At 32.3% G+C, this 26,771-nt stretch overlaps 2 protein-coding genes and 1 long non-coding RNA gene across 5 annotated transcripts in view; all 3 read left to right on the plus strand.

The window, feature by feature from the left end:
• Positions 1–2,657: 2,657 nt before the first annotated feature.
• Positions 2,658–15,718, plus strand: LOC111617703 (gastrula zinc finger protein XlCGF57.1-like). Its single transcript, XM_023358994.1, has 4 exons — positions 2,658–2,673; positions 2,766–3,284; positions 14,276–14,327; positions 15,161–15,718. The coding sequence occupies exons 1-4, from the start codon at positions 2,658–2,660 to the stop codon at positions 15,663–15,665; spliced, it is 1,092 nt and encodes a 363-aa protein (XP_023214762.1). The 3' UTR covers positions 15,666–15,718.
• LOC111617709 lies at positions 12,654–14,804 on the plus strand. Of its 3 annotated transcripts, XR_002755467.1 has the most exons (3): positions 13,233–13,467; positions 13,558–13,743; positions 14,643–14,804. It is a non-coding gene; the product is annotated as an uncharacterized LOC111617709 (long non-coding RNA). The 3 variants fall into 3 exon arrangements; XR_002755466.1 differs by lacking the exon at positions 13,233–13,467 and adding an exon at positions 12,654–12,799 and having other exon boundaries at positions 13,558–14,804; XR_002755465.1 differs by having other exon boundaries at positions 13,558–14,804.
• Positions 15,719–20,852: 5,134 nt separating the features above from the next.
• The window catches only part of LOC111617708 (putative nuclease HARBI1), a 14,518-nt gene continuing 8,599 nt past the window's right edge, over positions 20,853–26,771 (plus strand). The window contains exon 1 of the mRNA XM_023358999.1: positions 20,853–21,074. Within this exon, the coding sequence (XP_023214767.1) occupies positions 20,853–21,074 (222 nt within the window). The remainder of the gene's footprint in view (positions 21,075–26,771) is intronic.

Raw genomic sequence — 26,771 nt, forward strand, 5'->3', positions numbered from 1 at the left:
AAAACGGAATAATCAACAGTGTTATAGGGGGGTCGACTGTAGTAATTAATTTCTTTTTATTTATTTATTTATTTATTTCATATTTGCAGACTAAAAATTTACAGGTCACAAGGTGTCAATTAACTACTATGGCCCGCGGAAAAAACGTAAAATTTATTCTGGCCCATGTTATAAAAAAGGTTGCCCACCCTTGCTATAGAGCATGGTTTTTTATAGGGTTTAAATTCTAAATTATTCTGTTGTTCCTTTTTATTGTAACATCTAAATAGTTTATACTTTTTTAGTTAGTAATTATGTTGATTATAGTGTTATTGAACAATATTAAATATGTATATTATTTTTACAGAGTGTATTTTTAACATTAGGAATTAGTGAGTTGTTTTTAATGAACTTTTTTAAAATATACGATCTGGAACCATCTGTATACTACATATGGATTTTAAACATTGCTTGGAACCATTACTTTTACTTTCCGGCTGCGTATATATAACCAGGAAAAGTAATGGAATCGTGTCAAATTTGCAATCTTTACGTTTCGAGACCTGCTGAACCCAGAAGCGGTAAAAAATTCCATCGATGCGTGTTTTGTCTATTCCATTTAATATATCAAGATGGAATAAAGATAATAAACAAAATTGCGAACACAGTAGCTTGGGTATAAGGAGCATTGAGACTATTAAATTTTGGTGATGGAGGGGGAGGAGAGTTAGAGGATGGCCACGTGTGGTATCTCGCATGAGATTGGGCTTAATGAAGATTTTACTTGTTATTAGCATTTACAGATCTTGATGAAACTAATCTGTACACTCAAAATAGTATTTTATTTAATATATCATGATGAAGTAAAGATTAGTAAACAAAATTTGGAATAGAGTAGCTTGTGTATGCGGTGCATTGAGACTATTAAATTTTGGTGATGGAAGATGGAGGGAAAGGGGAACGCATGAGGTTGGGCTTAATGAAGATTTTACTTGTTATTAGCATTTACAGATCTTGATGAAACTCATCTGTACCCTGAAAATTAAGTCCTTTGCTATTGCATAATGATTAAAAATATATAAAGTTTTTATGAAAAATTTCATAAAAGCCGGGAAAGTTAAGCAACTCGTTACTAGATTTTTTAATATGTAAGAACTGATTCCATTATTGTTTTAAAATGTAAATTATGTATGATATTTAATATAATGAATTCTTGTGTGGAAATATTACTGAAGAGGGAAAGAAAGTATACATCGTTCTGAAAAGCATATGTAAAAATAAATAAAGCGGATAAACTCGTAGTCGATTGAAACCTTTGGACGTTAAAAGTGCTGTCTCGAAATTCTCAAACTTACTTTTTTCTATAAACTTTCAAATAAGAAAGAATTTCAGTACCCAAATTTAAATTATTCAATATTGTCGGTTTCGAGGAGGTACTTAAAAACTCCAGTAATTGTAAGTTTTTAATAATTTTATTGTCGGGAATTTTTATGCTTTTCTTTTTAAACAAATAATTTTGTATCAATTTTAAATTGAAATTTATTAGAGATTGTCGACGGTAAACCTGCTGATGAGGGCCGAAATACAAAGATATCGTGTATGTGTTTAGGTGATAAAGACTGTTTCTCTGACTTTGTTTACTGAATTTGTAGAACCAATTATCTAGTGTAATAAGTCATAATAATAGATAAGTCCTAGTTGACGTTTTAAGTTTATATTAATTTCAGTACCCCTTAGTCACATTGTATATTCGTCAATAAAGTTTTTTAGAATAAGTTAATATTATAGAATAATATAGAATAATAGTTTTTCAGAATAAGTTAATATATTAGGCTAACTTTAGCTTCACACTGACAGTTAATTTCGTCTTCGATAATCAATAGAATCAATACAATTTATTAATCTAACTTAATGATCTACAATCTTGATTAAAGAAGAGAATCTCTTTGCTGATTACATTACAAGGAAAACACAGAAGGAAGATTTCTTACGAAGCACAAGTCAAGATTTCTCAGATATTTCTTACGTGGAAAGAAATTTAATGTGTGTAAATACATATACTTTAATAAGGAATATTAACTGGAATCTCTTTCTTTTTCAGGTTTTCGATGAAGGTTTACTTTTCTGGGGCAAAATGTCGAAGAATTTCCAGAAGAATTAGTTTTAGTTTTAACATATTTAATATGATGTAGATAATATTGTTTTAACCCCATTCTCGTATCTTGTTTTACAGAGCTTTTTGTTATTTACAGATCCATCATTCATCAATTAAGAGCATTTCTAATAAGAGCTGAAGAATGTGTTAAACTTTTGTTTACGGAACACCAAAACTGAAACCGGTGATAAGAATTCATACAAGAATGCATCAAAGGAGAAAGTATATTTCATGCAAAGGACGAAAAGCAGAAAATTGAATGAAGATGATTATCTATATATTATTTTTCAAACTGTATATAAATTGTGTATAGAAAAAATGTATAAATGGCATTTTATTTTGTGATAGTATTTATGCTTGTTGGTAATATATGTAAACATTGGTGTACGCAGTTAGTGTATGGTGTGGTGAAATCACGGAAATATCCTTAAATTATAATTTAAGGATATTTCCGTGATCCTTAAATTTTAATTTAAGGAAACTCGTGAAAAAACTGCAAATTAGTTTTCTATCTGCAGACGAAATGTTAAAAATAGAGTGCTTAAATTTAGATATTTTATTGAGAATAAATTGAAGAGACTTTTGATATTTGCAAAATGCTTTTAATATTTTTACTTATCGTATTTTACAGGTTTAAATAGTCAGAAGGCAAGGAATGGAAGTTATCGATGTGACAGTTGCAAGAAAGAATTCGCTTCGAAGTATAATTTAAAATATCATCAAAGGATTCACACTGGAGAACGGAGTTTCTCTTGCAAATTCTGTAATCGTCAGTTCATCCATCCCAGCAGTCTATGGTACCACGTCAAGACTCACACAGGGGAGAAACCCTTTACCTGTGATCATTGCAAACGAAGTTTTGCAATGAAAAAAACTCTGATTGAGCATCTGCGAACTCACACAGGGGAGAAACCCTTTACCTGTGATCATTGCAAACGAAGTTTTGCAATGAAAAAAACTCTGATTGAGCATCTGCGAACTCACACAGGGGAGAAACCCTTTAGCTGTGATCATTGCAAACGAAGTTTTGCAAAGAGAGGAAATCTGATTGAGCATCTCCGAGTTCATACTGGGGAAAAGCCATTTTCGTGTACTTATTGCTTACATACGTTTCGTTTTAAATGTAATTTAAATAGTCATATTACCAAATGCCATAATAATAATGAATAACGGTATTTGTTTCGGAAGAAACTGTTAACAAAAGTATTTGTTTGTATTAATATTCGTATTTAGATTTTATTCAACGTAAAAACAAGAAACGTTTGAAGTTTTATTTTCTTCATTTGTAATTTTTATATTTTGTAAATTACGTTTGATTTTGTGGAATCGAACAAGGAATGTTTCATAAAATTATTTTTTAATAAATTGAAATTTAAAATACATCATTTAGTATACGTTTATCATTTAATTCGGTAGTCCCTGAAATTCTTAACAATGGCCGATGTTTTGAATCGATAATACAAAGATGATACTAACTTGTGAGATTCTCAATTACGTTTGAAGCATAATTATTTTGTCAAATATTCGTTTATTACATTACAAAATTTGAAAAAATAATTAATTTTTATTTCGAATGAGTATTTATTGACGTTATAATATCTGCTTTTCGTTATAAAATTATTTCGAATGACTAAGATCGTTTATAGTTGAGGACATTGTCGATCTAAAATGGGATCAACTGGCATGAAGGGCTCTGAAAAGAAATGAATCATAATTAGTAAAACGCAAAAATGTATTGAAATGACGCTTTTCGGTAAATTTATTGTTAACTCCCTGTTTGGTTTGACGTAATTATGATACTTTTAAAAACTCACTTTTTCTGTATAATACCATAGTGATATTCTATATTTTATGTTTATAAATGTCCAGAATGAACATTGAAATTTAGGGTTTTCGAATTTTAAATATTGTGTGGCGCCATTAAGTTTTATCTGCTTGTTTGCTTCAAGTGCAGCAAATGCAATGTGGAAAAATATTCAAATTACTGAAGCAGAGAGACGTTTTAGTATATTTTTATCGTAACGATTGAATAGATCGAAAGTTGTTCTCGAACGGAACACAAACCAGGGCTGAATTGAATTTGCTGTCTTCGGTGTTTAGTCAAATTTATTATTACTTTTCCGGCTGTTCTACAGAGGAAAAGGATGGAGATCAGTTTAAAAAGTGTTCCCTTCCCCAGACTTTTAAATTTTTCGACTTAAGACACCTTGAAAGGTGAAAAGCAAAAAAATTCGGGATTTTTTCTGCATGTATGGATGCTAGTCTATGTGTACGTGTGTGGGGGGCAAGATTTTCTTCGCCCTTCTTCTTTGAAGCTTAATAACTTCTGTGTTTTTTGTCGAAAATTTCTTAAATTTCGTAGATTGATTATAACACGTAATGATGTGGTAGAGAAAACCCAAATCTCCACCTGGCATTTCTGTCGACTTCTCATCCTATAGATAAAGAAGATCGAATAACCTTACAAATCAACAATCTTTAACAATGTTTTAAAGGTGTTATAATAGTATTATTTAAATTTTGATAACACATTTAATTACGCATATGCTAATTAGTGAAATATAGAAATATAAACTTTTAAACTTATTTTAATTCTTAATTCAACAAATGAAAAATAGAAAACTACACATACAGATAAAGAAAGATGATTATATTAAACGCACTTTTCTCACTTACGTGATGTTAGAAAAACAAAAGAATAATCCAGAAAAAATAAAATGTTTTTCTAAATGAAATTCGTGGTTTTATAAAGTATAAATTTGAAATAACTTAAACGCATGCACTATATAATGCTACACGTATATTTCAAATACGATTCTGTTAAACAGAAATAAAGAAATTTAGTTAACAGAGTTTCATAATAATTTTTAATATGATTATTGTTTGTGCTATAGAGAAAATTACTAGTTGCTATTGCTTAGCCTATTGTAATTTGTATGTAGTAACCGTACTTCTATAAGCGGGAATTTATAACTGGCAGGTAACCCTCTCCATTACATAACTTATCTTTCTTTCCAAGTGCATTTTAAACACAGATAACGTGCATGTTACATGCATGAATATATTGTAACACAGTCCATTTGTGAATGCTTTGCATTAATAAAATTTTCTTTGTGGGTGCTGAAGACCCAAAGTTCGTAAGTGTCTTAGCGACGATTTGTAAAAGTAACTTGACATATTCAGGACAAGCTGTAGCTTACCTGAAAATTCGTAGGGAATTTTAACCAGAAGCGATTTGTTCCTGGGTTGGCCAGAGTGGTAATCTGATGTTTTCCCACCTAGATTATTTAAATTCTTCTTTTTCTTGTGCCATATCAGGTCATCCCCGATGTCGACGAACACCCGGCCAGTTTAGTGCGGATTAGTTTGCGCGCCAAGTGATGTCCTCGGGAAGTTAGTACAGTACCAGTGTGGTTCCTCGTTGCCTTCTCTGGATACGCGATATTACGCAGGGAGAGAAATGCCATCTGGGGGGTCTTTTAAGGATAACTGGCTCCTATTCAGGCGTTACGGATGTGGAGAAAACCCGGAAAACTCCACGAGCTCAACCCGTCTTGGCGAAGTGCGAACCCATGACCAAACTTACAATGTTCAGAGACAGAATCGCTCGGACACTGGTGGGCCTATCTAAATTACAAAACAATAATTAAAATATAATTCTAAGTACATTTATTTTATAATAAATATATTTACAATTGAAGAGATTGAATGAAGAATATAAGTTCCGAAATGGCTGATTTTGAGTTCTCAGTAATTTTTCCTTTAAGGCATTTGTTCTCACCTGTTCCTACAATAGGAATATTGTAGAAATAGAGATATATCGTGTCTAATTATAATCGTGTCGTATCACAAGCATTCAAAGTTTATTTGTGCAGAATAATTTAGTAAGACCGAGGATATATATTCTTCTTAATTGCTTGTGGAAAAGTGGTAGGATAACAATAGGTACCAGTTCATGCACATTAGCTCTTATGCTCTTATTCTGCAGAGAAAGAAATTTTGCCAAATTTTCAAATAAAAAAATTATTTCTGTTATCTTTAAAAGTGAATCTAATGATTCCGAACTTATGTCTAAAAGCTATATGTCTGGGAACGGTACTTGAGATATAAAACGTAAGAATTGTGTATACGTAGTTAAGATAAATGATGAAATGAACATGCAAAAAACATACTTCAGGCAAAGAATTGTCCTACGTGCAAATGGCAACATATGCAAATAAAATCCAGCAACTAGTTGTAAGACTTTCTCGGATGTTATAAGATTTTATTTAAAAATTAACTTTTAGTATTTTAATTAGTCTACAATATAACTTAATAAAATTTTCTGTGGCGTTATATTCAAACTTTTTACATTTTTAATTACTATAAAATGGGGAAAAAAGCTAATTTTGAGAGAAGAGATGAGTTTTATAGAAAAATATAAAAGTTAATAACGTGTAAAATTGTCACTAATTCTGACCCTGCTAAAGATACACACGATTCCCTTTAATTTCCCATCTTTATTTTTAACCATCAAAATTTAACAGCATGAATGACCCTCAAATTCAAGCGACCACCATGTCGAATTTCCTTACTTAATCTTTATTTAATCTTCAGGTATTCAGCGTAATTGACACCAGCATTTCCCTCACACATTCATACATACCCGTGGCCTTTTTTTTGCCTATTTTTGACTTTTATAAATTTAGGACGTTTCAAAACGTAGAGATGTGAAAACTGGGAGGGTCAAATACGACACGATTCGAACAGTTTTTCTTTTGTTATATAACAGACGGAAAAGTAACAGAGATTTCTCCTTACAGTTGTCTAAAATTTCGCATAATTCTTATTACCAAAATAGCTATTCTTACAGAAAGAAAGTTATAAATTTAAATGAATATACCTTGTAAAGAGCAGCATCCATAGCAGGATGGGCAACTTTGTACTGAGAATTGCTTCAAAATTTCGTCACACGCATCCATTCTCGTTTTAACGCTCATTAAACTAGAAAAATAAGATTTCATCGACTGCATGATCTAGAAGTACCAGGAAATGTTATTAATTTCATGTTTAAAACAGATTTTAAATGACAAAATAATAAAAGTCGCAGGTGATGTTAAAGCAATTTCATTATGCTAATATTAATTAATATTAGGTCTTACTGATTTTCCTCTAAAACTCTATTTTCACCTGATAGTGAAGAAGAGTTGAACCGGGCCGGACACATCCCCTCTTACATTTGATGTCATCACAGTATACCAAAATCCCCTACCTTTACAGTAGCTTCTCCTTTCTTTTCGGTACAGATAAAGACTTCTGCGCTCAGTCGCCATTGTATTTAAGTCTTTTCTACCAAATTTTACAATTGTCATTCCGTTAATAATAAAATAAAAAACAATTAAATTAAACTGTCAATAAATGAAACTATTGGAACACGAGAATTATTATCAGAAGTGTAATTTACTAGACAGAGGTAAGTTAGACATCTGGCTATTGAACATACCCCTGTTAGACTAACCTCACTAATAAAAAAGAAATATAATGAATAAATATTGTTTACAATTCTAATGCGAAAGGCAGATAGAAAATTATAAATAAAAAACATTTCATCAAAAGAAAATAAAGCTTACGGTTTTTGGTATCTTTCTTGTTAGAATAACTGAAAAAGCGAAGATAATGTTCGTAACTACACCTCCATATATGAGTATCAATTTTACGATCTTTAATCCTTCACCGTACACGCCAATATAGAAAAATGTTGTAGTAATGGTCAACTGAAACAGGTAATAAACTGCTAACATTGGATTAATCATTTCATCAATATGTAGAAGAATGTCACAATACTGCGTATGTTTCTCAATTACAAACCGAAAATCGAACAGTTTTCCATTCTCTATGGCATCTTCCATCATTTCACATAACGAGGACATGTTCTCGTGTAGTGTGATGCCTATATCTAAGATGTACAGCAAAGATATAAGATAGCATCCCAAATCCTAAATATATTTCGTATAGTGTTATAATGAAAAGAAGTACAATTTGATAAACATTCTCTTCATTTACCTTTGATCCAAACATTAACGTGATAACTGTAAATACAATCACGTAAGAGCATATCAAAATCTAAATGGTAAATTTACTTAATTTGTAATGAATGAAGGCAGAAGTTTCCTTGAAATTATCCAAGTAGATTTTGTAGCTATTTGTAAATCGATTTGCGTAGATTCTTGCAATTTTCACTAAGAATTATTACAAATTCTAAATAAACAAACATCGTGAAATATAAGATTAATATGCAATAAAGAAGATAATTAGCACCAAAAAGACGATTGATTCCTCCTGTGAACCGAACTCGTACAGCGCCTTGTAACAAGACAAACAAAAGCATATTGATATTAGAACAAATGAATAATATTTTTAGAAAATACTGATATACCTTATACGTGAAGATAGTCTTTTCGTGTTTTAAAGTTATGTATATTCCGAAAATTAAACGAATTTTCTTAATTTTTGTTACTCTACATAACAAGCAGACACAGTCAAAAGGATGATTCACAATGTTGCGAATCATTTTAAAATGATTTTGGTTTTAAAACAGCTTCGAATATAAACGGTAAAATCGTATCGTATCACAGAATCCTGAATATTTAAGGCAAATATCTTGGAGAAAACATGGATTGCGTCATGATCAAATTATATTTACTCGTAGTTGAATAAACAATGCGAATATTCGCTCAGATTGTTTACAGAATGCTTACATTTTTCGAAAATTATTTGTGGAATATAATACATATCAAAAAGCATGTAATAGAAGACATTTCTACGATATTATCTCTATATCTTACTTGTTTTCTGCCTACAAATTCATCAAATGTACAGCAAAGAATTTGAATTAGTATTATGCTTCTTTATACACCATTATTTATTAATTATCTGAGCTCTATAATTAGCTCTTTTTAGGATTTATAACACGCTATTGAAAACTCACTTACAGATTGATGTTCATCAATCTTTCAGTAAGTTCTTTATGGTGTGTGATGAGTTTTAAAAAGAGCTAATTATAGTGGTCGAATTTTTAATCATGTAACTTTCTATTTCTTACACTTAAATACAAACAATATCTTACTTCGGGTTTGATTTCTTTATTTACAGACATTTACAAGTATACATTACGAATACGAAGATATATGTATGAAAATTGATGACTTTTATTCTGGAAGCAAAGAGTAACTTCCACACATGATTTTTTTTAATTTTTAAAGAGTCAGTGAGTCAGAAATCTGACTATCCACAGTGGAATCAGTATTACTTCTTTCAAATCCGCCATATTAGTTAGACCCCTGTCTAGTCAAGAAGAAGAGAAAATCGCTTTGGACTCTACCAGATTTGTTAAGATTACTTTATAAGCTACATCGTCTCACTGCTTATCTAATATAGATGGATTGTGTTCTTGGGAATCTTTTTGATCCCAAAGAGGTATTCAGCCACCAAACTACTTTCAATGTAATCAGTGTTCATTTTTGTTTCTTTGTGTGTACTATAATAGAAGTAGTGAATCTAAACTCTTCGTTTGGCTCTACTATTTCATCGCTATTGTTACAGTACGTTATAGATGTACTGACACGAATAAATTTGTTTATTTTTGTCGTTTTGTCCCTCGCTTCTGTGTGTGTTCAGCTGAAGACACGTTTTGTTAAACAAGGAAATGGTTCCGCAATTATGACAAGGATTTTAATATTAGCGTTTATTACGGCAAATATTAAAATAAACATTTTGAAATTTAAATCGTAAACTGCATTTTCAAATAATCAGATCACAGTAAAAATTCGATTAAATTGATAAAGGTCTTAGTAAAATACCAGTTCGAACTGGAATGCATTGGGATCCGTATTTTCAGAAATGATTTAAATATTTGCATATCTTAAATATTATTGTAAAATGACTTATTTTGGATAGACGTTCTTTTCAAACTAATGTCAGAATGAAGAAAGTTTCTAATGTAATGTAATTACCGTCATAATTCGGTAACCACTTTCCTATATCTATAAGAATTTAATTGTGCAGCTAGTATCAATTATTATCATGGTATCTGATGAATTTACTTATTAAACTTTTCTAGAAATATTTATATTATTGTTTTAAATGAGTTAATGTTTAAAATATAAGTAACCGCTTTGATATCCACGCAATATTTCAATAAAAATACTAATTTATTAAAATAAAAAAATGTATGTCGAATGAATAATATGCTATTCTCATTTAAGGATTAAATTATGAAATTATAGAATTAAATATATAATACTGAAAATCGATTTTTCATCTTTCTAATTTAAATTACAACGAGGAAAAATAAGATTGAAACTTACCTGTTATTTCTCCTCATAATACATTTATTATAAATACTATTATAAATAAGAACTTTCCAAGTGATTAATTGTAATTTCATTAAGAAATTAATCATAATGACATTAGTACATAAATAGATTGTATCAATACAAATTGCAGTTGCTACTTTATTGGAAAACAATATTAAAAAATAGATTTTGTAAATTGTAAATATAGTTAGAATTTGATTGTAGTTAACAAACAATATCAGTTTTCACTAGCATCAAGATTTGCCCAGGACTGCTTAGAACATTTATTTAGTTTACTGTATGCGAAACAAATGACTTTTACTACACTACAGTTTAAGAACAATTAAAAATTAATTTCGGCATTTGTGTTTAAAAATGTGTCAAAACGGTGTTATGATGATAATGACAGAGTTTTTTCAGCAGAATTTCTTCAAGTAATCAAAGAACCCACAAAAGAATATGATTAAGTTGTTATACCAGAAAATTTTGAAGCTGAAAATAAGCCTCTAAACCAGGGGTCGCCAAACTTTTTTAACCGTCGACCCCCAACCACTTTCCAACGCCTCACATTGTCCCCCACCGTAAAGTTTTGTTACAAGTGTAAGTGTGTGAGCAAAAAATAAAACGTTGTGATTTCTGTATGAGCAAAAAAAGAAAAAAAAACAGGTTCTGACCTTTTTGCCGCATAGACCCCCAATCGACCCCCTAGCCGCATCGACTCCCCCAATCGATCCCCTAGCCGCATCGACCCCCCAATGATGTCACATCGACCCCTGGGGGTCGATATCGACCACTTTGGCTACCCTTGCTCTAAACCAGTGGTTCCCAATCTTTTTTCATTAGCGTACTCCGTGACATGCCCTATCTCTAGATTGTACCCCTCATTTAAGAAATTTAGTGAGTAACCGTATTGTTAATTTTACATATTGTAACTTTAAATTAAAGAAAAAAAAAACTAAAAGAAAAAATGTATAATAAAGTTGTGATTGTTGCAAGGAACATTATTTATCTAATAATTTTTTAATACTATTAGTTTGTGATACATAATATATTATTTTTTCTGCCATAATAACTAACTTTTTTCTGTATTCCTAAACAACCGATCGCGTACCCCTAGGGGTACGCGTACCACAGGTTGGGAATCGCTGCTCTAAACAATGCAGAAATGCATTCATTGCATATCTGGTTATTCAATAACAAGTACAGAACAAACCTCAAAAACCTGTTACAAATGTATGACACCAGCAGGATCCAAAGAAAGTCCTCTATTAAAATATTCAAAATAGTTGAAATTAAAAGTTTGAAAAAAAAATTCCATGTTTTTTTGTAATCATAAAACTTTTGACACGTTTCTAGATATGTCAGATGTTTTCCACCAATATTATAATGTGAAAAACAGGGCTGTGGAGTCGTGTAAATATCTACCGACTCCGACTCCGACTCCGACTCCGGCTAAAACACCAAAATTTCACGACTCCGACTCCGACATCGATTCCACAGCCCTGGCAGGGCTGTGGAGTCGCGTAAAAGTCTACCGACTCTAACTCCGACTCCGACTTTTCCTTACCATCCAACTTCGACTCCGGCTAAAACACCAAAACTCAACGACTCCGACTCCACAGCGCTGGTGAAAAATCAAAACATTGATATAAAAAAATTTGATTTGGAAACATTTAACAAATATACAGTATTAAAAATTTAAATCCACGTAAATCCACGAGTTAGCTACAAAATTAACCATATTTTATCCCTCGTATTCACCAATACCAGTTTGATTATTGATGTAATAAAATATGGAACTGTTACATATAAAAATGCATTGTTCATTTAATTAATACTGTATTTATAATTTATCCGCATAGTTTTTTGATCTCCATACGCTTTATTACTATGAACTTATGTAATTATTATGCATATATAGACAGCTTGTAAAAAATTTTATTAAATTACTTTTTATCATACAATATCAATGCAATATAGATACAAATATGATAATTTTTATTTGGTTGATTATTATATTATAATAGCCTTGATGTTAAAAGTTTTACGTAGTGAAATAACAAAATAACAAAGAAAAGACACATCTTATTCATCAAATTTAACAAATATTTACAAAAATGAAAACTTCTTTCAATTGAATTACAGGCGGCACCATTGAATTTCTACCAGTTTGAAAAATCTTCGGTTACAACGGAATCGCTAAGAGACGACGAGAAAGAAGAAATAGATTTTGTGTTGTTTATTTATTTTGGAGTAGGCCAATTCTCCCGAGGAAAAATGGAAGAAAACTTCTCGCCCATTCGTCTTTTTAAGTAGAAGAACATTTTACTCGGTAAGTTCAATCTTTTTTGAAAATAATAGAAATATTACGGCACATGCGGGTATTAAACAGAATGTAATTTGGCTTATTAAGATTATCGCTGAATTTCGAAGAGATCGGTTTTCCCTTTTGACAATGGGAAAGAATGAATCGAATAATTCCGTAATTAATTAATCATTAAAATGGACAACGGATTCAAATGTGGATTGGCCTCGGATTGTTTACATTTTACGACCGATTTCGATGGTTCGTGACGATTTGAGTTCAAAATAATTCTTTATAATAGTTTCGAGAGAATTCATTTTTTCAACATTAAAGATGAATGAAAGAATATTTTCAGAAATTTTAGACCCACAAATTCTGAAAAATAAATTAGACATTATTGAATTTTAAATATTAGATGGCGCCATTTTTTTTTAAATTAGCAGTTAGGTTAATTAAACGAAGTCCAGCAAGGCACTTGCTGGAATTTCGTGCGGATTTCGGTTAGAGAAATGGTAAAGTATGTTTTTATTGTAAGTACTGAATAGATTCAAAATTGTTTTCCGATGAGCTAAATCTTTTACGAACAAATCGAAGGAGACGTTTCATTTGGTTGTTTTCTTCCTTTTCGTTTTCGGCCATCGTCTTGGAATCGGTTCGTCATTAAAAAAAAGAAGAGGAAAGCACAGTAAATAGGTGTAATTCACGAATCTTCGCTCGTTACTAGTGACGTATTTCTGTTTTGGTTGTCTGGGTGTAGATTATTTCAAATTTAATATGATTTACAGTCTTGAGAAAACCTCGTTGACGATTTTACCAGAAAGAAAAAACAGAAGGAAGATTTTAACGAAGCGGAAGAGGTGACTTCTCAAGTATCATTTGATGATGTACCGAATTCCCCTGGTTCTTGTAGACAGTGCTAACGAGTATTGTGGTATTTTCCGTGTCTTTCTTGACTGAAGTTTATTAAATTAGTAAGTAGATTTTCAATTTGTTGCTAAGGTGATTTTAAAAAGACTTTTCAAGAAACGATTGAGTTTGTATAACTTTTAGTTCTGCAATGAAAGCTGTATAATAGGAAAACCAAAGGGAAGTTAATTCTTCATAAAATACATTTTTACCTGATTTTCATATTTTTAAAAATTACAGATAAAACTACTTTATGTATAAACATTTGAAATACATTGATACTGTTACTGGATAAAAAAAATTAATTTGAATTCATTCATATGTCTTTGTGTCTGTATCATAAAATTTATTATATAAGTGTCTACTGGGACACATCGTATTAGTAGGTGTCCGGATTCTGCGAATTGAGGAAACTTATTCAGAAAAAAATAATTTTTAATTGTTCATCTGTTTATTTTATACAGGTTTATTATTCGAAAATATAATACCAAATTTATGTTGATCTTTTTAAATTTCAGTGTAAATGTCCACTAAAAAATGTCATTTTAACCTTATTATTATCGGGAAAATATAACATTTTATAAAATCTTATTTTAGCAAGTAGTGGCAGTAAACCTGCTGACGAGGAACAAGAGGTCCGAAACACAAAGTGTGTACAGCTGAAAAAAGTGAACAATAAAGATTGTTTTTTCTGAATAAGTATCCTCAATTTGCAGATTCCGGACACCATTATAACAAGTCCTACTAATACCATATGTCCCAGTAGACACTTATATAATAAATTAATTTGAATTAGTTTCTTTTTCAGGTTTTAAATCGAACTGCTATTTTATGGCGTGAAATGTCCGAAGAAGAATTTCTAAAATTATTAAATTTGATTTTGAAAATTTTAAATTTGACTTAGATAGTAATGTGTGACGATATTGTCGTATCTGATTTCATTCGGGACTTTTATTGCTTTCAGATTCACTACCCGCCAATCAAAAACATTCCTATTTACTACTAAATGAAGAATAGTTTCTAGAAAAACACAAGAATAGTCGATGGATGTGTTGGACTTCTGTCGTTAACGGAACACTGAAATTAAAGCCAGTGTTGTGAAATCATTACAAGAATATATCAACAAGGAAAACATCTTTCATGCGAGTGAAGAAAAAGAGAAAAATCAACGAAGATATTTTAAAACTATTTTTCAAATATTTTGTTTTTGCAAAATACATTTCATATAAATTGTTTTCATTGAAAAATGTATAAATTACATTTGTTATTAATTTGTGATATTGTTTTAGTGTGTGGGTAATACGTGTGAATAGTTAGTGTTTCTGGTGTAATGTTTTTCTTCGTGTAGTATTAATCTAAATTTTATTCAAAGAAAATAACCAGAGAAAGAAAGATTCTTTGTCTATCTGCATCCTAAGCATTCACAGTACTTTTAAAATAGTGTGATTTAAATTTAGATATTTGATTGAGAATAAATTGAAGAGAGTTTTGGTCTTTTAAACATTGGTTTTACTCTTTTTATTTATTGTATTTTACAGTTTTAAACATTGAGAAGGGAAAGAATGGGAAGTATGAATGTGACAGTTGCAAGAAAGAGTTCGCTTCGAAGTCCAATTTAAAACGTCATCAAAGGATTCACACTGGAGAACGGCTCTTTTGCAAATTCTGTAATCGTCAGTTTCTCCATTCCAGCAGTTTACGGTACCACGTCAAGACTCACACAGGGGAGAAACCCTTTAGCTGTGATCATTGCAAACGAAGTTTTGCACATAAAGGAACTCTGATTCAACATCTGCGAACTCACACAGGGGAGAAACCCTTTACCTGTGATTATTGCAAACGAAGTTTTACACAGAAAGGAAATATGATTGAACATCTGCGTGTTCATACAGGGGAAAAGCCGTTCTCGTGTACTTACTGCTTACAAAAGTTCCGTTTTAAAAGTAATTTAAATTGTCATATTAATAAATATCATAATAATAAATGACGATATTTGTTATGAATGAGCATGTTGACTAAAGTATTTATTCGTATTAATATTCGTATTTAGATTTTTTTTTGAATACAAAAAGAAGAAATTTTTGAAGTTTTATTTTTTTCATTTTGTAACTTTGATATTGTATATAAAGCAATTGCCTTTATGTACCGAAAGAAAATAGTTTCGTTGATTAAAAAATAATTCTACAAAGTTGAATTAACATGGTGTAATTTTACTGACTTATGTACATGTGTCATTGATTAATAGAGAAGAATACATGATTCGATAGAGGGTGTTACAACGCACAGTGCTTTGTAAGTTTAAAATATGGGTTCTAGCCTCTAAACATTTTTATTTACAATTTTTAATGTCGATCAACGTTAAAGTTTTCCTAGAAATTGAATTTTCATTTTAAAAAAAATTTCAAAGAAAAAATGTATGGAGAAAAATTCTAATTTTTGTTTTGCTTAAGAGCCTGTACACACTAGGCGTTTTTCAACGCGCGTTTNATTTTTAATGTCGATCAACGTTAAAGTTTTCCTAGAAATTGAATTTTCATTTTAAAAAAAATTTCAAAGAAAAAATGTATGGAGAAAAATTCTAATTTTTGTTTTGCTTAAGAGCCTGTACACACTAGGCGTTTTTCAACGCGCGTTTATAGATTTTTGTTAAAACGCGCGTTTTGCAGGCGTTAGCCGAGCGCCTTGAGATATTTGTGTTGAAATGGAGAACGATCATTTTGATATTTATCTATTTATTGATGAAATCTAAAAGAGACCAACCATCGTCAAAGGATTTTATAGATATTTTAAAAGATTTAAAAAACTTGAATTTATTTTGTCTTAGTTTTGGATACAACGTCGCAAACATTTCATGCCTCAGTCTATCTCGTAATATTGGGTGCACCCAAAATCTGCCGTCGTCTTTTACAGCGACGATAGAGGAGCCACACACAAGCAATCACTTCCACATCCATTTCCAAACCGAGCCAGTGCGAACGCTCCGCTAAGCGCTCGGCGAACGCCGAGCTAACGCGCGTTTAAAAACGCCTAGTGTGTACACAGCCTAAAAGTACTAAAAGTCAAACTAACCACACGTACTAGTTGGTGCTTTATGTACTACACGATGACAAAAATTAGTTGCTAAAGTTAAAAACCACTGCGATGGATTTATTATGGTTACAAGTTCTGGACAGCCTAATTTGCACCACGTCAGGATGACACCACTATGTCAAGTGACAAAAATCGCGATAGTGGTCGCTTATTTAGGCAGTCGTATCCGGGAGGAAAGAGACGGCGCGTTTTAAGGAAGTGCATCAAACAATTTCAGCAATAACAAATATCTGTTTATTAACTGTAAGCAATTTACAATTAGACTAAACATACGCTGTTTATAATTGGACGGTTGAACATTTCGGCGATTCCTTTATAAGGCTAGTATTTTGTATTAATGGCTTAATAAAGAGCGAAAGTTTACATAAATTCGCGGACGGATAAATACCTTGCAGAGGATCTGACGATGCGCTTCGTTCCCGATCGGGTTCAAGACTTGAATTGACGACACGACGAATTGATCATTCGGAAGTTTCGATGGATGGCTCTGGAAAGACTCGGTATATTTTGCAAGGTCTTGATATTCGGACTATTCAGGTGCCAAGAGGGTTGTCGGAGAGAGGAAAGTTTCTTAGGAATCTTCGGTTTTGGTAAGGTATTCCAGCGCTCGTGCAACTCCGGCGAAGGCGAACTTTCGATGATGACGGATTACCATCGTCATCGATCCCTCCCTTTTATTGGGAAGTACTTTTCGTTTTTTCTATTGTCCTTTTTTGGTAATGTTATAGGTCGTGGCCAATAGACAAATTTCGGTTGAAGTTTCGGGTGGCCATTCGGATGATGTGTCGTGTCACCTTTGAAAGGAAGTGAATGCGGTAATTAACGCAGTCATATTTTTTCATCTTATTATTAAATGTTAAGAAAACTTTATATAGTTTTTTTGCGTTTAATAGAAATTTTAAAACGTTATTTGTTTGGTTTTGTAATTCTGCAAAAGCTTATAGTTAAATACAATCTGGCTCTCACAACTGCGTCACACCATACACACGAATTGTTTTCCGGTGCTTACAATTATTACGAACGAACACAAATACAACCACAAATTATATAATTTATACATATAAATATATTTTTCTTGAACCAATTTATACCAAGAATGTTTTGCATAGATTCTCCAATAATCTTTGCAATACATTTGCAAATATAACATAGGTATGATGAGTCGGTCATTTTTTACAACAATGCATTCATAATATTTAAGTTCATCTTTATAAGTAGAACTTTTTTATCGGGTATTGTACACTGTACACTGAACTGAACTGAACTGAATTAAAGATCAGAAGGCTGTCTTTCGACTTAGCCTGATTTGGAAAGGAAGGAAGGAGGGGTGTAGCAGGTGGGGATAAAAGTCTGAGGAAAGTGGGAAGGAAGGAAGAAAGATTAGAATGGGAATCCCATGGGCGTCATGCATCGCGTTTATTAACAGAGATAAAAATAAAAGGGAGTACCGAATAGTGGTCGCTATGGACCAGTGCTTGATGCACTTTACAATTGCTTACAGTGGTTACAGAATGAGAGATAGTGCTGATTGCACCTTACAAGCAAAAAGGTATACAATTATAGGTAAGGTGCATGATGCCGGAAAGAATACAGTTTGAAGCCAGAATTAGGAATGTAATACAAATTGTGGAATTACATTGAAGAGTGCGGCTTGCACTTAACAGGGTTGAAATCCGAGTAAGTTTAACAAAGCCAACTTGCGGCGGAGATAGGCCAAAAGTACAGGAGGCAATGTGCTTCCAGATGACAAAGGAAAAGATGCTTACAGATGATGAACGACAAAACGATGGCTACAAAGCCGTCGCGGCACGATCAATACAGAGCACTGTGGCATGAGAGGGGAGTGCATGTAAGCACTTTACAGAGATGTGGTAAGTGAACAAAGAAATTAATACAATAAACATGTAGAATATAATACAAATATATAAAAACAAAATAATATGTGACAAGCGAATAGAAAACATAGAAATATTTACAGAGTTTACATTGGTGCCTAGATTGAAGCCGTAGGATGACACTACTCAAGAGTCAGTTGGTGAAGTCTTCGTCATCTTCATGGTCTGATCGCGTGGAAAAGTCGTTGGCGAATGCGTTGCAGGAGTTGACAAACTTCAGGAAGTGGTCAAAGCTATCCTTATGGGCGCACAAATAGTCTAAGTTCGGCGGCCACAATTGTCCATGGGAGTTGCAGAAGCTTATGAGGTCACTTCTGTAAAGCTCGTAGAGAGGGCAGTCGAAAAGAATGTGGAACGAGTCCCCGACAGAGGAGTTGTCGCAGGAGCACGTAGCATCGCTTCTTCTCCCGATCCTATGTAGATAGGATGGGATATTCCCATGCCCGGTTAGGCATTGAGTTAGGTAGAATGATGGTGTGATGTACTTATACCTCTGGCGTTTGTGAATAGAAGGCAGAAAGCTAAACGTCGTTCGGCCAGTTGTAGAATTGTTCCACTCGCCTTCCCAGAGGTCGATGCTTCTGTCGTGCAGATGGTTGCTTACGTAGCTGGTCGGTATTAGTCCGAAAGACGGGCTTATTAGGAGTTCCGTGGCTCGTTTGGCCAGCTTGTCCGCCTTTTCGTTGCCTGGAATGTTGTGGTGTCCAGGCACCCATCTAAAAGAGATGTTTTTTCGTTGGCTTAAGTTCATTGCAAGGTGGTAGACCTTAATGCCAGTGGCGGTCAGCTTCCTGGTGCCCCTGATGACACTGAGTACGTACCGGCTGTTTTTATGTCGGTTTATTTTTTTACGTTCGGCATGTGTCAACTGTGTAAGTTATGTACATTCTTCCGACTGTGCCCAGCGGTGTCGGGCGAATAAAGAATAGTTTGTCTGTCTGTCTGTCCGTGAAGAAAGTTATGCCACCTTTGAAGTTACGACAGTGATTGGTAACAGTGGCGAGTGCCTTCCACATAGCCCACAGCTCCGCTTGGTTGTTGGAGCAGTGGATGCAAAGCTTGTGGTACTCTTCATGGACGATTTTGTTAGTAGAAGTCTTGTAGATAACAAAGGCAGACTCGGTGCCCAGGTCGTTCTTAGCGCCGTCGGTGTAGACGTGCCAATCCGCTACAATCTTCGGGATTGTAAACGGTGCTGATGATGTCATTAGTGGACCTTGCAGGGTGACAGAGCATAGCAAAGGTAGTGATATGTTTGTCAATGCCGTGGAGCTTGATTTAGTTGACAATTTCGGCAGAGGGAAGGTGGTTGTTCGTGACAAGGTTCTGTATTTTATCAGTATCGAGGTCTTGAATATTGTCTTGCAGAAGGTGCCATTTCCAGACTCTGGTTTTAATTTTGATGTTGATAGGAGTCATTTTGGCGATTGTTAGAAAGGCGTCGGTTGACGCTGTCCGATACGCTCTACAGACACGAATGGCGAAACCTCTTTGAATGGACAGTAGTTTCCTTTTATTATGTATAATGTCGACTCTGTTGCCCCAGATTTCAGCTGCGTAGAGCAGGGCGGGCTCGATTGCCCCACTATAGATTAGCCTGCAGTGCTAAGCAGAAAGGCCCCAGATGTTCCTAGCGATATGATTTATCATATTCGCTTTCTGCTTAATTTTGTGACAAGTCTCTTCGATGTGATAATTCCAACTCAAGGTTGGATCTATGTGCACATCAAGGTATTTAATATGAGGTTTCATTTTTATTTTCTTCCCTTTCATGTACACTGTACAGTGATACTTTGGTATTCGTCGATAATCCGTCCGAGAACAATCGACGAAATCCGAAACCGACGATAACCGAATTTAACGAAAACTGCGGTATTACTCTATATTACACCCGAGTAGGATTTCGCTTTTCTCAACCTTCATGCAATTTAGCCGTTGGCACTCTCCATATCAGATGTAAATTAATACTTCTGATAAAGCCTAAAAATCCTAAGACATTTTAGTTATTAAAATTTTCAAAAACGGTAAGAATTGTTCTGATTATTATTTCACAATAATAGTATAAGGATCTGCGTCATAGAATCGTTTGTCTTATTTTTTTTTATTCGAGATCGAGCTCGAGCTCGGAGAGTTTTCTCAATTTAGGGTAATTTTCCGAAGTTGAAATTGGTTCGATTGTTTTAGTTAGAATGACTAATGTTGATAGGGGACGTGCAGTTCCCAGAAATGTTTTAACTGTTGTTACGAGCATTAATCCATCGGGTCTCTATCAGTTAGGAAACAAGGAAAGTCTTCTCGATCGATTTTATGCTCGTAGTGAATTAACAAATTCTACAGTAACTTTATTAACATTCAGAACGCACCTTCAACTTTATTATCATTTCGCTCAGCATCCATCTGAACATCTGGAAGTAAGCGATGGTTGTCACTGTAGAAGATACTGTAATTGATAAAAATGCAAATGTCGCTCAAAGAACATAAAATGTACGAATAATTAAATGTTGTCGTAAAGTAATGAAGTTAAATTTCTGTATGTGGTGAATACTTTTGTTACCTGCGTATATTAGATGATTGAAGATAAATAAATCATAATGAAAAAGAAAGTTTTATTTTTTTATCATCACCTCGTTACTAGTTAACATTTTGAACGTGTAATGGCTTTTAACCATTATAAATCCGTCGCACAGTGGTTTTTAACTTTAGCAGCTGATTTTTATTTTATTGCGTATAATATCAATATCTCAAGCACCTACAAGTATATGTAATTAGATCTTTAGCACTTTTTAGCAAAACAAAAGAAACAAATGTGTATTTTTCTTCATATATTTTATTTCTTTGAAATTTTTTTAAGTATAAAAATTAAATTTCTAAGAAAACTTTGTAGAATTAATGTTGTTTGGCATTAAAATAAAAGTATACCGTGTAAATAAAAGTGTTCCGAGCCTAGAATCCATATCTTAAAGTTACAAACCACTGTGCGTCGTATGATCCTGTATCGTGGTTGCATCAGCTAACGTTCAGAATGAGTTATGGCTTTTCTTAATCACCACAACGCGTAGTGGTCAAATATCATGAAAGCCACGACACAAATTTCGCTTCGTGGCCGTTTTGAAACGAACACGATGCGTTGTGGTCGTTTTTTTCCCGCTCAATCAGCCATTTCGGCCTTTGAGCATAACATACACATTTAACGATGTAAAATCATTACAAATTATTGTATTATGACATAGTATATATTAAATTTTATCGAACGTATATTTACAAGATATAAAAAAACAATATTAAAGACGTTACAAGTGAGCGGAAAAGAAAAGAATTTGGTCCCTGTTTTAGAGCAGCAATCGATTTTGACGATGCACAAACAACGTGGAGAAATCATTTCTGGAATGACGAGTGATCTTGAAGACATTCACGAAAACACTACTTTCGAGACAGATGTGAAATAATCGACATCTTTCGTTCTATTCCCAGAAGTAAGAATCGATCGATATGAATTGGAATGTGTCTTGTGTCAAGTTAAATTTTGACGACGAAGTTTCTCTGCAATAACACAAAAAAAGTATTATTAAGGAACATTTTCAATTTTAAAAACGTTGAAATACTTTTTATTTTACGATTGTTCTTTTTAAAATCTTTCGATTTTAAAATTTCAAAATCATATTGAATTAATGTTAGTAACAAAATAACACACGTTATTTAATATTTAAAATTGTAGTGATTTAAATCAAATATATTAATAAATTATCAATTACTGTGTTTTAATAAAGTTTAGAACTATTTCTTTTTAAACATTACCAAGTAAAAATAATGTAATTTGGAGCATTATATGGAGTTTATGTATTGTTTCTGTATAGACACAAATTATGTGCATAAAGACATTAATTTTTTAAAGTTATAGAGTCGTAGAGAACATTTATGCACAGAATTAGTAGTCTGAGGCCAGCTTCAATCTGTCAGTGAGAAATATCGAGACCTCGAGTATAAACGCTGAAAAATTTGATATGAACAAAGTTTTAATCTAGAGTAGGAGAAAAACGCTCAGAAAAGTATGTTGTTATTAAATATTAAAGAAAAAATGTTTATTTTAATTAAAACAAAAGTTTTAAACAGTTTTTGTGTTCTCGCCTTGGATGGTTCCTAAATGGTTTCTTTCCATCATGATAGCCAACTTTACAGGAGCATCCCATCTCAGCAAATGTCGGCTTTTTCGTATAAGTTCGTTATTTGCTGGGAAACTGCCATTCGTGAATAGAGTAAGTAAAACTAATTTTAAAAATTAAACATGAAAAAACATAAAATAGAAATAAATTTAATGACATAAAAGATATTTAAAAGTAATATATAAAAGATACAATGATAAAAATACAAAAATACAAAAATTGAATAATAAAAATACAAAAATACAAAAATTGAATAATAAAAATACAATAATATAATATAAAAAATACAAGACAATACGAAAAAATAAAGAAAATACTGGTGGAGGAGGACTATCCAGGTTTACTTTAATCCAGTTTCTGGCAGTGGGGCCATCTCCATTGTCGCTATTACAAGTTCTGAGAATTGATAATTACATGAAGGTGCTTAGAAGTTCTTTTTAAATGCTTTTATATGTAAATAATTTTACAGAAATATGAATATCATATCACCGTGCATGATTGTTTACTATTGCATATATGTTTACAAAAATTCATAAAATTCAAGATTTTGAAAAAATCAAAAACTTTATGTATAAACATTCGATCAATATGTTATATGTTACATACATAGGTCTATTTTCTCCAAAAAAACTGCAGCTTTCTAAATAGACGTAGAGGTATAATATGACCCACTCTACATACCCGAGTCGATGCTTATTCGTTGAAGGAGAGTCAATTAGCTATAAGATACCTATTACAGCTCAACAGGCATTTGAACGAAGGTTTGTTTCATCCAATAAACAAAAGAAGAGTGTTCCATAGATATAACATGGATAGGAGGTGTTTTGTACAAACTGTAATCAAATCTGTAGCGATCTAAGCTTTGATTTGTTGTCTTCTATGTGTTATTTGACTGTCTCAACCAATAAATGTTTTGTCACCACCTCTGGGCTATAAATATTTGGCGAAATACAGTCCTCTTCCAGTGTAAAGTAATTAGAGGCGAGGAGGTAGGTTATTCAACACTGATTCTAACACTGATAGTCAACTTCTTTTACACTGTAGTTGGTTACTTTCTGTCTATCTTGATATATTAGATAAACGAATGAGCAACCTGTGAAAACAATGGAGCTCAAATTTCCACTGAAGTTCCATCCAACTGAGGTTACAATCTTTGAAATATGCAAACAATCGCTATAAAATTGCTTTTTTCTATCGTTTTTTAGCTCTAATTAGCTAATTTGTTGTTCTTAGACAGTAGAGTCGTTTATCCGAATCAATTGGGGACTGGGGTTGTTCGGATAACTTATTTTTCGGATAACCGATTATATACGAAAAAATGTATTAATTTAACCTATCCCGTGTTGAAATTTTTCTCTTTTGCGTTTCGCTTCGCGTTGAATTTTCGTAGATGTAACCTAATGTAGCCTAATGTAAACTTTTTAAAATAATAATCGTGGCTATTGTATCGTTAAAAATTATTTCTTTACTTTTTACAAACAAAATAAATATATTGAAAAATATAAAAACAAAAAAATTATACTTTAGAAGTTAATCTAGTATCAAAAACGTTNATAATCGTGGCTATTGTATCGTTAAAAATTATTTCTTTACTTTTTACAAACAAAATAAATATATTGAAAAATATAAAAACAAAAAAATTATACTTTAGAAGTTAATCTAGTATAAAAATGTTTGATTCAGCATGACACACAAGATTGCTAGTGCTGCCAACTGAAACACACACATCAATCAAAAAAATATTGGAGTAGCCTAAGATATAGCCAAAGATTGCAGCGCCACAGCACTACGAGAATTTAAATTTGCCGACTGGAATTCTTTCGGATAACTTAATCAATACCTGATTACTGGCTGAGAGATTTATTCTTAAAACAAACGTTTTCAATCCAATCAATGGATCATCAGGTTTATTAGCACACTTCAAAAATAGAACAACAAGTTCAAAATACAAAATATAAATATCAATAACGGATAACATATACAATATTAATAGCCAAATAATGTTTGTAAATACAGTCGACCCCCCTATAATTACGGTCCCTATAGTTACGATTCCTATAAAACTACGAAAAAATTGCTACCGGTATCCGTAAAAAATAGTAAAAGTTCCCTATAAACACTTCAAACGTCATCGGGAAGCCGAACTACTTTCCCGCCGTCCGTNATATCCTGAGTTATTACAGAAATTATATGTAATTAGACCTTTAGCACTTTTTAGCAAAACAAACGAAACAAAAAATGTATTTATCTCCATGCATTTATTTCTTTGAAATTTTTTTAAGTATGAAAATTAAATTTCTAGAAAAACTTGTAGAATTAATGTTGTTCGGCATTAAAAATTGTAAATAAAAATGTTCCAAGCCTAGAATCCATATTTTAAAGTTGCGTTTTATGATCCTGTATCGTGATTGCATCAGCTAACGTTCAGAATGCGTTATGGCTTTTCTTAATCACCACAACGCGTAGTAGTCAAATATCATGAAGACCATGACACGAATTTCGCTTCGTGGCCGTTTTGTAGCGACCACAATGCGTTGTGGTCGTTTTTTCCCCGCTCAATCAGCCATTTCGGTCTTTAAGCCTAACATACACATTTAACAATGTAAAATCATTACATATTTTGGTATTATGACATAGTATATATTAAATTTTATCGAACGTATATTTACAAGATATAAAAAAAACAATATTAAAGACGTTACAAGTGAGCGGAAAAGAAAAGAATTTGGTCCCTGTTTTAGAGCAGCAATCGATTTTGACGAAGCACAAACAACGTGGAGAAATCATTTCTGGAATGACGAGTGATCTTGAAGACATTCACGAAAACACTACTTTCGAGACAGATGTGAAACAATTGAAACTTTCGATCTATTCCCAGAAGTAAGAATCGATCGATACGAATTGGAATGTGTCTTGTGTCAAGTTAAGTTTTGACGAGGAAGTTTCTCTGCAATAACACAAAAAAGTATCAATTAGGAACATTTTCAATGTTAAAAACGTTGAAATACTTTTTATTTTACGATTGTTCATTTTAAAATCTTTCGATTTTAAAATTTCAAACTCATATTTAATTAATGTTAGTAACAAAATAACACACGTTATTTAATATTTAAAATTGTAGTGATTTAAATCAAATAACCAAGTAAAAATAATGTATTTGAAAATCTTTCGATTTTAAAATTTCAAACTCATATTTAATTAATGTTAGTAAGAAAATAACGTACATTATTAAATATTTAAAATTGTAGTGATTTAAATCAAATAACCAAGTAAAAATAATGTATTTGGGGCATCATATGGAGTTTATATATTGTTTCTGTATAAACACAAATTACGTGCATAAAGACATTAATTTTTTAACGTTATAGAGTCGTAGAGAACATTTATGCACAGAATTAGTAGTCTGAGGTCAGCTTCAATCTGTCAGTGAGAAATATCGAGACCTCGAATATAAACGCTGAAAAATTTGATATAAACAAAGTTTTAATCTAGAGTTCTCCACTCAATGAAGTTGTCGTATTGTCGAACAATTGCTCAGCTACGGAAGCAGCTCACTTTATACACCAAAACGTTCTACCTGTTAGCAAAGGCGTTTGAAGTAGACTGGTTTGATTTACACCGTAATAGGGGTGAGGAAATCGAGCCAGAGTGACCTAAGCGTGCAGTCAAGCGTGATTCAGGTTGACAATACTAATAGCTCATTGCTTGTTTAATAAAATAGATTGCCATTTTATAAACAGATCTTATTGTATTCAATTTTTTATTATATTGTATTTATATTCATATTATTTTCGAATTGACCTTTTATATTTTGTAAATATTCACGAATCACATTATACTTCATTTTTTAAAATTCTATACTACTTGTAATTATGCAAAAACTACTTTGATATCATTAAATTTATTTTCATTTTATGTTTTTTCATGTTTTCTGCAAATAAAAGCCGA

This window comes from Centruroides sculpturatus, unplaced genomic scaffold (assembly GCF_000671375.1).
Source record: "Centruroides sculpturatus isolate CEXI.00-Female unplaced genomic scaffold, Cexi_2.0 scaffold1527, whole genome shotgun sequence".
Taxonomy (NCBI): domain Eukaryota; kingdom Metazoa; phylum Arthropoda; class Arachnida; order Scorpiones; family Buthidae; genus Centruroides; species Centruroides sculpturatus.